The 16,804-nt window shown below is 36.7% G+C and overlaps 1 protein-coding gene across 1 annotated transcript in view; it reads right to left on the bottom strand.

Moving 5' to 3' along the window:
- LOC145687895 (solute carrier family 4 member 11-like) overlaps window positions 1-16,144 on the bottom strand; it is a 560,150-nt gene extending 544,006 nt beyond the window's left edge. The window contains exon 1 of the mRNA XM_081761438.1: window positions 14,329-16,144. Within this exon, the coding sequence (XP_081617564.1) occupies window positions 14,329-15,784 (1,456 nt within the window). The 5' untranslated portion in view covers window positions 15,785-16,144. The remainder of the gene's footprint in view (window positions 1-14,328) is intronic.
- Between the last annotated feature and the right edge of the window lie 660 nt (window positions 16,145-16,804).

The raw sequence follows: 16,804 nt of genomic DNA on the forward strand, positions 1-16,804 counted from the left end.
GTCTGTCATCTTGTATAACATGGCTGCATCAAAGATGTCTCAGGAAACAATAACTAACATTTTTTAAAAAAGTAAGTTTTGTGTGTTGAGCTTTTTGTAAGTTTTAGTGAATTGTAACAATCAGTTCCTGTATTTAAAAATATTTTGTCATTTATAGTAGTATTACTGTATCTATAGCTGATCTCCGTATTATCCAGCTTTCTGCGTATCCAGGGTAGACTCGAACCCAATTACCTCGGATAATCGCGAATCAACTGCAATATGAAAAAAAAACTTTTGTGTGATACTTTTTACAATATCATAATGAAATATTCATAAATATTGATTTTTTTTAAATAGTGTATGAATAAATTTTTCGATAATCGGAAACAGATATATTTGTTGTTAGAAATGCTGTGTTACATCACGATTTTGTGCCATCATCTTGTCCTGAGCGTAACCCTACAAAAAAAAATCTTTCTGCACATTTGTGAGAAATGTCTTGAAAGTTGATTGGATCTCGTTTGGTATTTTACTTTTCCTTTATTTTTTTTTTCACTTCTTAAATACATGAGTTGTAGTTGGTGATGTCCGAGCTCAAATTATGTTCCTTGGCGCTTGGATTTTGATCATGGTATGCGATTAACTCACTTCACAAACTACTTCCACACTAAGCATGTACTTTGCCGGTAGCAAAGCAAAGACTTCAAATTTGAGAATCAACATTATTGGTGACTCATTATGAATAATTTCAGCCTGTAGAGAATTTTCTTTACGTCAATTTCATGTATATGTGCATATCTGAAAATTCCCATATGCGTTACCCTTTATCCCTCTTTGAAAAGTTAGCGTTAAAAAAATGCCACGAAATGGGATTGTTTTCGACAGGTTGGCAGCACTGCTACTTACATACGTTAAAGTACTACGTGAATTAATACGTAAAGCCATATTATTTTGGCTAAAGGTCAATCAGAGATGCGAAAATTCAATTTGGAATTAACATTATTGTCTATAGGGAAAGCAAAAAAATAGGTATAAATCCTCTAAACACACACACACACACACACACACACACACAATGTGTATATTTTTATTAATTATTTCAGTTTAGACCATCATACATAATTTAAAACTACAGTGTCTACAATTCTGTGCCAAAGAGAGGGCGTAACCCTCTAATGGCTAGGGCCAGGAGTCATACACAAAACCATCTAATTTTGAAAATAAAAATGAAAATTGATGAATAAAGTACAACCTACAACTCCCTGACCTTTTACCCTAAAAAAAAAATAAGTAATAGTAACATCTTTAAAATGAGTCTACACTTGCTTTGGAAAAATATACCTTTGGCTAAGTATGTTAAATCAAAACATAAGGGTTGAACTTCAATTATTTTCTATATGACATTAAACTGTGGTCTCTTATACAAACAAAAGAACGTAGTAATTTGTATAAAAATAACTCATTTACAAGCAAAAGTTTAAGAGCGTTGGCATGCAGTCCAACTTGTCTAACCACTTGACCATCTGTTTCATGTAATAAGTGGCAAGTTACTGGGTTTTCATGGTTAAAATTCAATTTCCTGTAAATTTGATTGACCACACTCATGTTGAAAATTGTTGTCGCATGTCTATAAATATATTGTTGTAGGAATATAATTTGATAACGAATTCACTCGGTAGTTCTTATAATGTTAGTAAGTGTATAATCGGCAAAGACATGTGTGTGGCAAATTTCATGTCAAAAGAACAGTAAATAAGAACAAATAAAACGAAAATAAAACTTTCTTGTCCATTTAGCAACATTTTGTTTTACTCATTCTAATTTTCGTATTTATAATTTTTTTCCCTATGAAAGTTACCACAAATATACATTTCCCGATTATACACATAGTATCATTAATAAAAGTACCCTGCAAAATGATTATCAAATTATATTCTTACAAGAAGACAGTTATGAAATGAAAATGAAATCTTTGAGTTTTACGTCCCACGGTTATGCCGGTTAGGCTAAAAGAGACGGTGATTATGAAAAATTAATGAAATGGTGGAATGAAGAAAGTGGGAGGAAACGGGAGAACCTCGAGAAAACCCACGAGCACGGAAGAAGACAGTTATAGATACGCGACAATCATTTTGGACATGAGTGTACATTTCTCCAAGGCGAGTATGAACTCATTTTAAAAATCTTATCAAGTACTATTGAAATATATAATTAAGACGCAAACATTGTGATTTATATATATATATATATATATATATATATATATATATATATATATATATATATACTCTCTTTCTTTTTTCTTTTTTTTTTACTTTTATCGTGGACGATAATGTTAATTTCAAATTGAATTTTCGCACTTCTGTTTTAACTTTGTACAAACTAATATGGTTGTTATATTAACTTACGTAGTACTTTAATACGTATATATTTCATTGGGTTATCTGCTGGAGGCATGGCCTATTAGAAATGAGCCTCATCCTTCGAGAATTAATCATATCTTTTTTTACTACATCTCATTAACAATATTATATTTCATCATCTTGCTAATGTTATAATGAAAGGCTTAATGACGGCATACTCCATTATCAATTTCATCTCAATTAGTGGCGTAATTATTATGCAACAGCAATTTTTAGATTAACTTTTTCTTTAGGATTTTCTATGTGACTGCTCTTTGCACATCACATTTTCGACTTCCAAACTGTGCTGTTGATAATTGTCTGAAGTCTTATAGAAAGGCTTTCTCTGTTCGTCCGTCCGTCTGTCGACAGATATCAGAACAAAGCCTGCAGGAGATATCGATAAGCGGTTATTATAATCGATTCAGCGTGCCAAGAATAGATTCCACCTTCTCTGTTAACCCTTTATTAAAACCGGAAGGAATTCAAATTAGCCATTTTCGGTTTATCTGCCACAAAATGAAAAAAAAAGTAACATATAGCGTAAAAGCGGTATCTTGCAAATGATTTATCGTCTCAATACAACATGTGATTACTTATCTGCAACACTCTACCATAACCGGAAATTGTTAAAAATTGATATTATTTCCGGTTACAATATTTATTTCCACAGAAAAAAAAACAGTAGAAGATGTCGAGATGTGATTTCTTGGAATCGACTCAGCTTCTCAGGTATAGGTTCCTTCTCTTCCATTTATCCTTTGTTAAATCCAGAAGCGATTCAAATTAACCATTTCCGCTTTTAACATTAATCGCCATAGATCAAAAATGGTAATATATAGACAGCGATAAACAGTTTTCTGCAATCGACTTGTAGTGGCAAAGAAACATGCCATCATAATGCGAAACGCTCTACCAAAACCGCAAATGGTTGAAATTTAATGCTACTTCCGGTTTCTATACTAACTTCCATAGAACAAAAATGGTAAGAGATATCGGATTATACGGAGCAGAATGTTGGACGACGGAGAGGAGAGAGAAGCAGAAGTTGCATGTGGCAGAGATTAAGATGCTGTGCTGGATGTGTGGAATGACGCGGTACAACATAATTAAAAATGAAATAAAGATGATACAAGCAGTAGAAAACTGCAAGAAAGTAGGCTCAGATTGTCAAGAAAGTAGGCTCAGATTGTCAAGAAAGTAGACTCAGGTTGTCAAGAAAGTAGACTCAGATTGTCAAGAAAGTAAACTCAGATCGTCAAGAAAGTAAACTCAGGTTGTCAAGAAAGTAAACTCAGATTGTGAAGAAAGTAGACTCAGATTGTGAAGAAAGTAGACTCAGGTTATCAAGAAAGTAAACTCAGATTTTCAAGAAAGTAGACTCAGATTGTCAAGAAAGTAGACTCAGATTGTCAAGAAAGTAGACCTTTGGAATACGTTATCTCACTGAACGGCTACTATAGAAGACAATGGGAAATGATCACGAGGCCGGTCAAAGAACTGGGTAGATTGTGTTAAGAACGACATGGTACACTATGGTGTCACAGGAAGGACAAATTTCAATCTTGCCTTAACTCAATCCAATATTTGTATTCAATTCTTTGAATTTCAGCGTTCCTTTCCAGTAGCGCTTCTATATAGGACGTTGAACTTGAAATTTAAGATGGAATATTTATTGCTCTTCCACAGGGAATTGAACCAGAGATCATGTGCTTCAAAGACGTACGCATTACATAATAGGTATATGACTTTAACAGGACATCTAATATGAAATTTTAATGAAGTTTTACTTCTGGACCATTATCTTTTATATTTATTTATGTCTAACAGAAAACACAATCATACCGTCAATTCCCTTCTTCTAGATGACATTCAATAGAAGGATAGCATGCGATCACATGTAAATGGACATTCTGACTGCACGGGCAGGAGAAAATCCTGTGAAATGTGGCCATACTCGTACTGAATGCATTTCTGTAGGCTCTTTATATCACGGGACATCTCACGTATGGCAAGATAGCCCCCCCACATTAGAAAATTGAAACAATGACTAGGTCATTCGTTTGTACTACGTTTGTACCGTTTGTACCGAAAATATTTTCGTTTGTACCATTTTCCTTATAAGGTTACTTGAGAGGTCGACTGGTGGGGCTATCTTGGCGCCAAGATAGCCCCCCCCCCATATCACAGCACAAAAAAATGGAATACACCATTCGAAAGCAAATCGTTTGTACCGTTTGTACCGAAAAAAGTTTTGTTTGTACCCTGATAGTTTTCGAGAAACAGGGGATGATATTTTGGGCGGGGGGCTATCTTGGCGCCAAGATAGCCCCCCCGTATCACAGCACAAAAAATTGGAATACACCATTCGAAAGCAAATCGTTTGTACCGTTTGTACCGAAAAAAGTTTTGTTTGTACCCTGATAGTTTTCGAGAAACAGGGCATGACATTTGGGGGGGCTATCTTGGCGCCAAGATAGCCCCCCCGTATCACAGCTCAAAAAATTGGAATACACCATTCGAAAGCAAATCGTTTGTACCGTTTGTACCGAAAAAAGTTTTGTTTGTACCCTGATAGTTTTCGAGAAACAGGGCATGACATTTGGGGGGGGCTATCTTGGCGCCAAGATAGCCCCCCCGTATCACAGCACAAAAAATTGGAATACACCATTCGAAAGCAAATCGTTTGTACCGTTTGTACCGAAAAGAGTTTTGTTTGTACCCTGATAGTTTTCGAGAAACAGGGGATGAAATTTGGGGGGGCTATCTTGGCGCCAAGATAGCCCCCCCGTATCACAGCACAAAAAATTGGAATACACCATTCGAAAGCAAATCGTTTGTACCGTTTGTACCGAAAAAAGTTTTGTTTGTACCCTGATAGTTTTCGAGAAACAGGGCATGATATTTTGGGCGGGGGGCTATCTTGGCGCCAAGATAGCCCCCCCGTATCACATCACAAAAAATTGGAATACACCATTCGAAAGCAAATCGTTTGTACCGTTTGTACCGAAAAAAGTTTTGTTTGTACCCTGATAGTTTTCGAGAAACACGGCATGATATTTTGGGCGGGGGGCTATCTTGGCGCCAAGATAGCCCCCCCGTATCACATCACAAAAAATTGGAATACACCATTCGAAAGCAAATCGTTTGTACCGTTTGTACCGAAAAAAGTTTTATTTGTACCCTGATAGTTTTCGAGAAACAGGGCATGATATTTTGGGCGGGGGGCTATCTTGGCGCCAAGATAGCCCCCCCCCGTATCACAGCACAAAAAATTGGAATACACCATTCGAAAGCAAATCGTTTGTACCGTTTGTACCGAAAAGAGTTTTGTTTGTACCCTGATAGTTTTCGAGAAACAGGGCATGATATTTTGGGCGGGGGGCTATCTTGGCGCCAAGATAGCCCCCCCGTATCACATCACAAAAAATTGGAATACACCATTCGAAAGCAAATCGTTTGTACCGTTTGTACCAAAAAAAGTTTTGTTTGTACCCTGATAGTTTTCGAGAAACAGGGCATGATATTTTGGGCGGGGGGCTATCTTGGCGCCAAGATAGCCCCCCCGTATCACATCACAAAAAATTGGAATACACCATTCGAAAGCAAATCGTTTGTACCGTTTGTACCGAAAAAAGTTTTGTTTGTACCCTGATAGTTTTCGAGAAACAGGGGATGATATTTTGGGGCGGGAGGCTATCTTGGCGTATGATGTGCCCCCCGTATCACTGCACAAAAAATTGGAATACACCATTCGAAAGCTTATCGTTTGTACCGTTTGTACCGAAAAATGTTTTGTTTGTACCCTGATAATTTTCAAGAAAGAGTGGATGGCGTTTGGTGGGCTATCTTGTACGGAAGATAGGCCCCCTAATATGTACTTTTTCCATGCCCATTAATAAGTATTATGTGTGTATTCATGTTAATTTATGTGTATTTAGAACTCTTGTTGTACATATCCAAATAAAAAAAGGACTTGTTGGGAATAAAGCAACGTTAAAATTGAATTGGCGAGTGGGAAAATAGTGTGAGTTCAAAATAAGCCATTTTGAGTTAAAGGCGAAAATAACACTAAAGATATAGAACTACAAGTTGTAATGAAGAGCAGTACAATTTGGAAGACCTCGCACGTTATAACAGAATGCTATAATGTCGACTGTACATTTGTGGCATTAACAAACAAAAGTTCTTTCTTCAAATATCTCAAAATGCGTTTTGTGCACTAGTAGTGTTTTTCCGCTGAACGATTCAATTAATTTTTCTCTTTGTACCCTTTTCCGTAAATAAATACCATAAAAAGAATAACGAAGTGTGTACAAATTCAGAAAGAAACTGGATTTACAGAAATAATCTTAAACAAAGAAAACTAAAAGATGAAATGTTTGCTAACCTAAACTGCGTCCTTCCACGTTTCAGCTTTACGCCAACTGAAAAAATTAGCTGGCCGCTTTCATAGACAATAGACGTAAGCAAATAGGCCATTGCTGAATAATACGTATTTACTTAAGGAAAAGGGCAGAAATAGAGAAAATTTAATTGAATCGGTGAGTGGAAAACCACTACTAGTCCACAAAACGCATTTTGAGATATTTGAAAAAATAACTTTCGTTTGTTAATGCCACAAATGTACAGTCGACATTATAGCATTCTGTTATAACGTGCAAGGTCTTGCAAATTGCACTGCTCTTCATTACAACTTGTAGTTCTACATCTTTAGTGTTATTTTTGCCTTTACTTCAAAATGGTTTATTTTGGAATCACACTGTTTTCCCACTCGCCGATTCAATTCTAACGTTGAATTATTACTGAGAAAATCATTTTTTTTATTTTGATATGCACAACCAGTATTCTAAATACACATCAATTCACATGGATAAACAAATAATAATTATTAATGGACATGGAAAAAGTACACATTAGGGGGCCTATCTTGCGTACAAGATAGCCCCCAAATCTCATCCCCTGTTTCTCGAAAACTATCAGGGTACAAACAAAACTTTTTTCGGTACAAACGGTACAATCGATTTGCTTTCGAATGGTGTATTCCAATTTTTTATGCTGTGATACGGGGGGCTATCTTGGCGCCAAGATAGCCCCCCCAAATGTCATGCCCTGTTTCTCGAAAACTATCAGGGTACAAACAAAACTTTTTTCGGTACAAACGGTACAAACGATTTGCTTTCGAATGGTGTATTCCAATTTTTTGTGCTGTGATACGGGGGGGCTATCTTGGCGCCAAGATAGCCCCCCCAAATGTCATGCCCTGTTTCTCGAAAACTATCAGGGTACAAACAAAACTTTTTTCGGTACAAACGGTACAAACGATTTGCTTTCGAATGGTGTATTCCAATTTTTTGTGCTGTGATACGGGGGGGCTATCTTGGCGCCAAGATAGCCCCCCAGTCGACCTCTCAAGTAACCCTATAAGGAAAATGGTACAAACGAAAATATTTTCGGTACAAACGGTACAAACGTAGTACAAACGAATGACCTAGTCATTGTTTCAATTTTCTAAAGTGGGGGGGCTATCTTGCCATACGTGACATCTCACTATACCTGATCTTCCGATTTCCTTATATATGGAAATCAAGGAGCGTGAGATGAGGTAACCTAGACGGCCACTCTACGCCGAAATCCAGTTTTCTCGGAGTTGACGCACACAAAATCTATAGTGCGAAAAGGCCTCATCATGTTGTAAAAAAAAAAAAGAAAAAGTTGTCGTCTGGGTTCAGAATAGAATGACATGAATGCTTCTGCATGAGAGCCAGATACTGTGATACCGCTCAGGTAGTGACAACAAAAACTAGGTTACTGGTGCTGGTGCCTCAGGCCACATCCTGTCATTAACAGGACTATGTTCCTTACTCGGGTCAATCCAATTCGATTACTATCACACTAGCTTCTGACAATTATGCCGATTGACTTTCCAATTCAAACAGACACAGGCCTTGTCACTGAATAGTATTTCACGTACACATGAGGGATCCAGTTCGTGATGGAATGTCCTGGTTTAGTCCTGTTTCTTAAATACACTCGTTGTCTTTGCTTGAAATCTTGCAAATCGATCAAACAGAAAAAGAATCGTGGTTTAATGCTAATTTTATATAAAATAGGAATAAATTAATTTGAAAATGTTAAATTCCTTCTAAATCGTGAACACCTTAATGAAATTTTGTCAATTTCATTTATTTCAAATTGTAGTTACTTTGTGACTCTTGATCGGATAGACACCTAGAACAGAACGTTCCATTAACGAGTTAATGTCCGATGTAAATAGGATCCTACATTAGCAGAAATTCTACCGTGACATAGAAGAAACGTGAGGTCACGCTGGCTTAGTGATAGAGCGCTTACTTCTGCTGTGTAAGGTTCCTGGTTTGATATCCAGATAAGTAGTTTTGTTGTGCAAAGCATCGTGATCATGGGTTTTTACGCGTACTACCCTTTTCTCCCACATTACCATTCTACCGATTTTTCCATTATCATTCACTTGTTTTAACCATGTTTTAGGTTAACGGACTTAATCGTGGGACGTTAAACTGAAATATTTCATATTTTACACGAATCGCAATTTGGAAAGAAAATAATTAGATAGGATTAAAACTAATAAATCAAAGAACAAACAAAAGATATATTGTTAATTTCCAGCTCGTATAAAACCCTAAAATAAATATTTCCTTTTGAGCTTCCTGGAGCATTCCTCTTTTGTTCGAAGACATTACACACATTACACATTCATCTGACTGCCACAGATGATTGTTAGCAGTAGAAGAAAAAAAAGAAACATCGAAAACAATAAAAAAGGTAAATTCGTACGAACAGTGTGGACAGACACGCAAAGAAAAAAATGTATTAAATTTATGCATAAACCTCTGTATGTAGGTTCTCAGGTTAAAGGTGCGAGTTCCGATATTCGTGTTTTTACAATTTCTTTATTTAATTGTATACACATATTTGTTACTATTTTCGGACTAGTTATTAATTTAGAATTCACTATTTACAAGAACTGTATAAATCTAAGCTTGAATCGAATTTAAGTAAACATAACAGACAAATTTATGTTTATGCACCGTGAAATTTCTCCGCAATATTACAAACATCCACGATCAAACATGGTTAAATAAAATAATTGTTACATTACGTAATTGGAGAAGAACAGTTAATATTAAACTAATAATACCAAACAATTGTTTTTTTTTATATTGGTATCAATCAACAACATCTGTTATGATACGCTTCATTAACCAACCATGCTGTGGGATCACATTTATTTATTTATTTATTTTAGATATTTGTTTTAGTTTTACGGAGAAATCTTACAGTTTATGTATCTATAGGGACATGGACACTTTGCTCGATATTATGCGAAACGCCACGGAATTGTTGGCCAATCATTCAGGATAGATGATTACTACTCAAAACCAAAGTGTTTCGTCAACTAAGTGTGTATTTCATACGTGATTTATTTTATTAGAACGTTTCAGAAGCATCTGGCTGCGTTAAGAGTCTTCATCCCGGCAAAATTAAAATACCGCTAATTTTACAGTAATTATGTGGCATCTTCAAATAGATAAAATATAATCGAAATGTGGAACAAGAGCGCCCTAGGCAATATTATTTTACATGAGAAACCGTTATCACGACTCACTTATCTGCTTTCGATTTCGAGCCATTTTGAAAATCGGCATTTATTTTCGCGTTTCTAAACGGCTGAAAACGGAAAGCTACTAAATGGCTTGTGGTAACGGTACCTCATGCAAAATAATATTGTCTAGGGCACTCTTGTTCCATATTTCAATTATATTTTATCTATTTGAAGATATAACATAATTACTGTAAAATTAGCGGTATTTTAATTTCGCCGGGATGAAGACTCTTAATTATCACAGTTGTACTATTAATGCATTATGATGATAAAATTCGTCAAATGTCTTTTAAGTGTTAGGGAAAATAATATAAAACACATTCGGAATATAAAAAGCTTTATTTATTGAATTGCAAACATCTCCGTGCAAACTATGTGGAATGTAAATGTTGTACATTATCTGACTATGGAAAGATCCTAATTATTATTGATGTAAGTTGTATTTTTTTGGTTTTATTTGTTGTGTTGGAGGATTTAGAAATATTATCATAAATTTCATTAATAGCTGTATAATCGCATCTATGTTCGATCACACATCTTTTTAGTATGTGAAATAGTTTTAAAAAATAACTTTACAAATCGTATAGCGTATTTTTTTAAAATCTTGTTCATAAATTGAATTGCACTATTTCTTGTCTACAAATTGCACTCTGTATTGTCTGCAAATGCAGATAATTACATTTTTTTAAAAGTAAAATTGCTGAATTATTTATCAAATTACTGCAATATAATCAACCATAGCTGGAGATGTATTGGTTTGAACTAGGGATGGGCAAAACCGTTTTTTATAAAAAACGTAAACCGGTTTCTAGAAAAACCGAAAGCAGAAAAACCGACATTTCGGTTTTCATCAAAACCGGTTCGGTTTTCACCGAAACTGGTTTCGGTGAAAACCTTTGGAAAATACATAAAACTATTTCTGTGGAAACGGATTCGGTTTCCGAACAATGAAACACTCTTCTGGTCAGAAATAAAACAAATTTAAAAACACAGAACCGGTTTTGAAGAAAACCGAAACCGGATCCGGTGAAAAACCGAACCTGTTTTGGAGAAAACCGAAACCGGTTTTGAAGAAAACCGAAACCGCTTTTCAAAAAAAAGGAAACCGGTTTCGGTACAAAAAAATCGAACCGGTGTTTGGGGAAAACCGATATCGTTTTTTTTGAAAATTTTCAAAAAAACGGTTTCGGTTTTTCTAAAAACCGAAAAACCGGTTTCTGTGCTCACCACTAGTTTGAACTTCATAAATAACAATTGGAGGACACGGTGGCTCAGTGGTAGAGCGCTTACGTCCGGTGTGTGTGTGTGTGTGTGTGGTACCTGGTTCGATTCTCGACCAAGTAAATTTATGGTGAACAACATCGTGTCTGTGAGTTTTCTCGAGGTACTCCCGTTTCCTCCCACTTTTTCATTCCACAAATTCTTCCATCATCATTCAATTGCCTTAATCATCCGTCTTCTCCCTTAGCTTCAAGGGCATAAACGTGGTACGTTAAACTCAAAGATTTCATTTCATGTCATTAAAAAATCTATAAATTGATTTTAATTACTAGATAATCATAGAAGATTATTTGCTCGTAATGTGTTGTTGCAGCGAATGCCTCAGTGGTAGAGCGCTCACCTCTTGTGGGAAGGGTCTCTGGTTCAAACACCGGCTACGCGAGTTTGTGGTTTACAACATCGTGCCCGTGGCTTTTCTCGAGGTTCTCCCGTTTTCTCCTATATTCTCATTTCACCACTTACGGTACTTCATGGTCATTCAGTCATTAGTCATTCGCCCCCTTCAGCCTAACAAAGGGGTAACCATGAGGCGTAAAATTAAAAATTGCATGAAATGGAAACTTGAAGTTTTACGTCCCACGATTATGCCGGCTAGGCTAAAGGAGACGTTGATAATGAGAAATGAATGGACTGATGGGATGAATAAAGTGGTAGAAAATGGGAGAATCCCGAGAAAGCCCACGCACATGTTGTTTGCCCTCACAAAGTCCGCTTGGCTCGAGCTGGGATCGGACAAAATAATCCACGCACCAAAGATGAACGCTCTACCACTGAGCCACCGCGGCCCCTAGTAATTTCATCTCGCTTCATGTTAATAATTGGTTGTGATTCCAATTAACATTCTTGCAGTATGGGAAAATATGTTTTTTCTCCCTCTCTCGAAAACCTATGTATCAGAATGCACACCACAATTCCCATAGTATAAAAAAGAAACTTATAAACGGTAGCTGAATGTACTAAGCGTTATTCAAAAATGAGCGTACAGTCATAAGCAAAAGGATGTACAACCCGATATAAAGTATATTGTAAGTTTCTAACAAGTGGGATCAATGTTACTATAGTCTCCTTTGACGTAAAGAAATTGTTACTTTATGTACTAATATTATCAAAAAAGAAAAAAAAAATGTCATAGGCCTATGCATTCGTTTGCTCTAAACTTAATTGCCAGGAGAAAATATGTCCATTACATATACTATTTTAACTACTTTATTTGGAAGTGCAAAAAGTTCTAAGTACAAGGTTCGAGAGCTCCTTCGTGCTTTTGTGCTTAGCACGTCTTCAGCGCGGACGACCCGGGTTCGATTCCCGGCGCAGCTCGTGTGATTCGAATCTCACGTTAAGCTTAAGGTCCACGTCTCATATAGTATCCATGCTGAACGGGATGCTAAACTCCAATGCAACGAAGTATAAGGTTTAAGTTTTATTTATTTTTTTAAAGCTTACTGCATATACGTTTTATAGCGATCAAGATCAAATTGCTACTTTAAAGAATGCACTATGCTAACCGAAGAATAATATTAATAAGACGGTTGGATATCTTGGGTAGTTTCTCTATTTCCTTTTCGGTGATCGAACTATTAATAATTAATATTTGTAAATATAATATTTTTTACAGTGATTGTACGAAACAATATTATTTCTTAAAAAAAGAATATTAATAACACAGATACCTACTAAACTTAACAGAGAAGCGTTCACTTCTTGTGCACGGGGTCCCTGGTTCGATCCCAGCTCGCGCCAATTGGGCTTTGTGGTAGACAAACACCGTGTGCGTGTTTTTTTCGGGGTCATCCCTTTTCCTTCCACTTTCCTTCATTTCACCATTTCATTCGTTTCCCATCATCATCGTCTCCTTTATCCTACAAGGCATAACCGTGGAACGTAAAATTCAAAGATTTAATTTACATTTCATTTAAACATAACAGACAAGATACTATACTTTCAGCACTAAATTTAGAACAACTTAATAAAACAAACTAAAAAGAGCTATTCCATATTCGATATTTTGTTACCAAAATGAATAGCTTATTGGTTTTTATTTGACTTGTGACTTAAAATTGGACATTTTTTTTTTAATTTAGTACAAATTGAATGAATACAGTTGCATCAAGATAGTACTAGAAAAAATTTCTAATAAATACTATGTCACAATGTTTATATTAATTGATTATAAAGATCAAAATGTGTACACTAAAACCTGTAACATAATTAACATTTTTTTTTACGGAAGCTTAAAAAGCAGCATGTGTTCATTTTCTTCAAGTAAACTAAAGTTGAATGAATAAAACATTACAGCTAAAAATGTTAGTTTAAAATAAAGTTCTTAAAAAAATTATTTCACATAAACTTTTAATTTCAACGATAACTCTTTGTTTCGTAAACAATTTATCGAATTAAAAAAAATATACTGCGAGCTTTCTATATTTTAATTATATCTTTATGCAAATATTTTATTGTAAAAAATGAATAAGTTATTTTTTTCCCAACCAAGAAGTAAATCACCCTGTATGTAGAACATTTGTTCCTTATGCATTTAAAACGATTAGTTCGTAGTTTGACACACATACTATGGCATTTCTCAATTGGGAGAGCTCCATTTTCGGTTTCCTTGCTGTTGTATTACAAATCGCCATATTTTAAGGACACAATAGGGAGTTTTAGTATAGCGACACTGCGGTGTTATTGTTTTCGTTCGTAACCGGCTGATGGCGCAGTAGTGGTCACGTATTACATCATAATTTGTGTCGGGTAGTACTTCAATTGGTCGTTGCTATACTATTAAGAAAAGTTAATTAATGCATGTGTGTATGAGGCAAAAAAAAATAATTTTGTTTGGTATGCATTTTAACTAAGAAATATGTTGAAATTAAATCATGCGGCACAGTTTTCTCCGAAAGATCATAATTTTGATGATGGGTTTCTCGTTTAACGTAAGGTTTACTTTGCTCTAAGTAAATAGAAAAAAAAACACACTTCACTCTGCTAAAATTGCACTTTATCAATGAAAAACCAACTTACCTGAATCGTTGGTAAAAAGAACAGATTTTGCCTCCTCTACTGAACAGTGAGGTTCCTCAGCGTCAAGCATTTTGTGCAGCATCAGTTCCACGACTCCTTCTAAAGAGGTTTCAGTCACGTCAAGAAGAAGAACAGCTTGATTCATGAAATGAGCAACGTCCATGCTTGCTCGCACTTCCGAGCAAAAATCTTTCATGGGAACTTTTTGTAACGAGCAATAAATTAAGTCCACTTCGACCGCGGAACTTTGGGTTTTACAGGGAAGTAAAGGGTGGTCGGCAGGATAAGATGGTGTCACAGGCGAGGGAGTAATTGGAGCAATGTTGGCGGCAGGCTTTTGGGAATTAGTTGTAGTCGTGCTACTTGTTGTCACAACGGGTTCAGAGGAAACCGGCTGGGCAGTGCTAGTACTTGATCCTGAATTGACCCGCGATAAATCAAGATGCACCATACTTCTTCTTTTAAGAAGTGGTGGCGGACATGTGTTTAATGGTATTTCGTTGCTACTACTCTTAACAATAGGCGCCACAGCAGTTTGCCAAGAGCCATAGAGATTAGGGTAGGGTAGAGTTAGGGAACATCTTCTGGTTTGGGGTACATTGGGGGGCGGTACAGGTTCTGGCTTTACTGGTGCAACATGATGCAAAGGGCACGACTGACAAGCAGTAGTTGTGGTCATGTCCGTGTGGAAAGACGAGCGTCGAGAAAGACGCCGCCGCTCATGAAAATGGTGCAAAGAGGTTCTGGTCTGCTGTTGCCGTCTAAGTGTTTGGCTTCCCGTTGTATCGGACTCAGAGCCTTCTTCCTCTAGCACTGGATCCACCGGTGGTCCTTTGGATTTATCAAAAGCTTTGCTCCGAACCGGAGAGAGGGGCTTCATTTGCCCGTGTTGCACAAACGGTTTCGACGTTGGCGTTTCGGCTTCTCGTTGGGGTGAAACGGGAAGGGGTAACGAGGAAGAGGACCCTACATAAGAGGCCTTCCCTGGTCGTTTCAAGGAGGCCAAAGACCCCGTCTCAGCTACCGAATAATGCGATTCGGTCGCCTCACCGGAAACACTCGGGGACGGCTTTTTCTCCTGTATATTAACATCACAGCACTTCTGTTCTGTGTCCACCCGCGCCGCCGGCTTCACATCCAAAGTTTTCGGGGGTGTCTTCTTTACGCTTGACTCGCCGGCTTCTTTTCTGGCCGGAGAGCGTTGTTGTTGTTGTTGTTGCTGTTGTTGCAGTTGTTGGAGTTGTTGTTGCTGCTGATGTAATTGTTGTTGAATTTGTAATTGTTGCTGTTGAACTTGTTGCTGCAATACTTGTTTTTGTTGTTGTTGTTGCTGCTGTTGTTGTTGTTGTTGAACTTGTTGCTGCAGAACTTGTTTTTGTTGTAGTTGTTGCTGCTGTTGTTGTTGTTGCTGCTGTTGTTGTTGTAGCTGCTTTTGTTGCTGTTGATGAGACTCCATAGTTGAATAAGAATGCTAACAAACGAGCTAGATAATAATGAACCGTTCACCAGAAGCTTGTAAATTATATCCAGGGAACTTCCACAGCACCATATCTCCACAAAACATAACCTTTCTTTTCGCTAGAACAATGAAACGAAAACATGAGAAAAGAAACGAAATCACAGCTGTGCACGCGGAAAAAAGCACACTGCTTGTAATCACATCACGGACGGTCAAAGGAAGCGGACTACTGCAGGTCGTGACGCGTGGAAGTTTGTTTGTCAACTGAGCGATCCGTCTCCAGAGCGCGCTTGCAGGAGACTGTGGGATCACAACGAGCCGGAGTGCTCCTGCGCTCTCAGCTCAGCTAAACCTAGCTCGCTCGATTCGGCCAGGACACAGACTTTGCTTGACAACTTTAGCTCAATAAATATCTCAACTTCAAATGCTCTCAAAAATTCTACGCATGCTTCAAGATATTTCATAGACGCAGTCGCTTAAGAATGAAGTATTAAACATCACATAGTTGTAAATAAAAACACTGATTTTTATAACTACAATTCCTCTTTTTTTTTCCTTTCGCTGATTTTCCTACGGCAATTAAAAAAAGAAAGTCTGAAGGTGCAACTGCAGTAAAACAAATATATATAATAAAGTATTCCGATTTTCATTGTTACTTGTTTTTATTCGAAAACAATTAAAAAAAATAATGCAATTAAAAAGAGCAATGTACTAATAATACACAACAATCTAAATTCGTGAAGAAATACTATAATGTAACGCATTTTAATTGTTGTTGATACTATTTGAACGGACAAAAAACAGTTAGTGTTTGAACAACACAAGTACTAATCGTGCTTCTTCAGTATATAAAATATATTCTTTTATCCTTGGAAGCATTCACATTTTACTGAAATTATTTGGGTGGCTCAATGGTAGAGCGTTCATCTCTGGTGCATGGGGTTCCTGGTTCGATCCCAGCTAGCGCTAAGTGAACTTTGTGGTGGACAATCACCGTGTAGTGGGATTTCTCAGGGT

This window comes from Thermobia domestica, chromosome 6 (assembly GCF_964235325.1).
Source record: "Thermobia domestica chromosome 6, izTheDome1.hap1.1, whole genome shotgun sequence".
NCBI classification, from domain to species: domain Eukaryota; kingdom Metazoa; phylum Arthropoda; class Insecta; order Zygentoma; family Lepismatidae; genus Thermobia; species Thermobia domestica.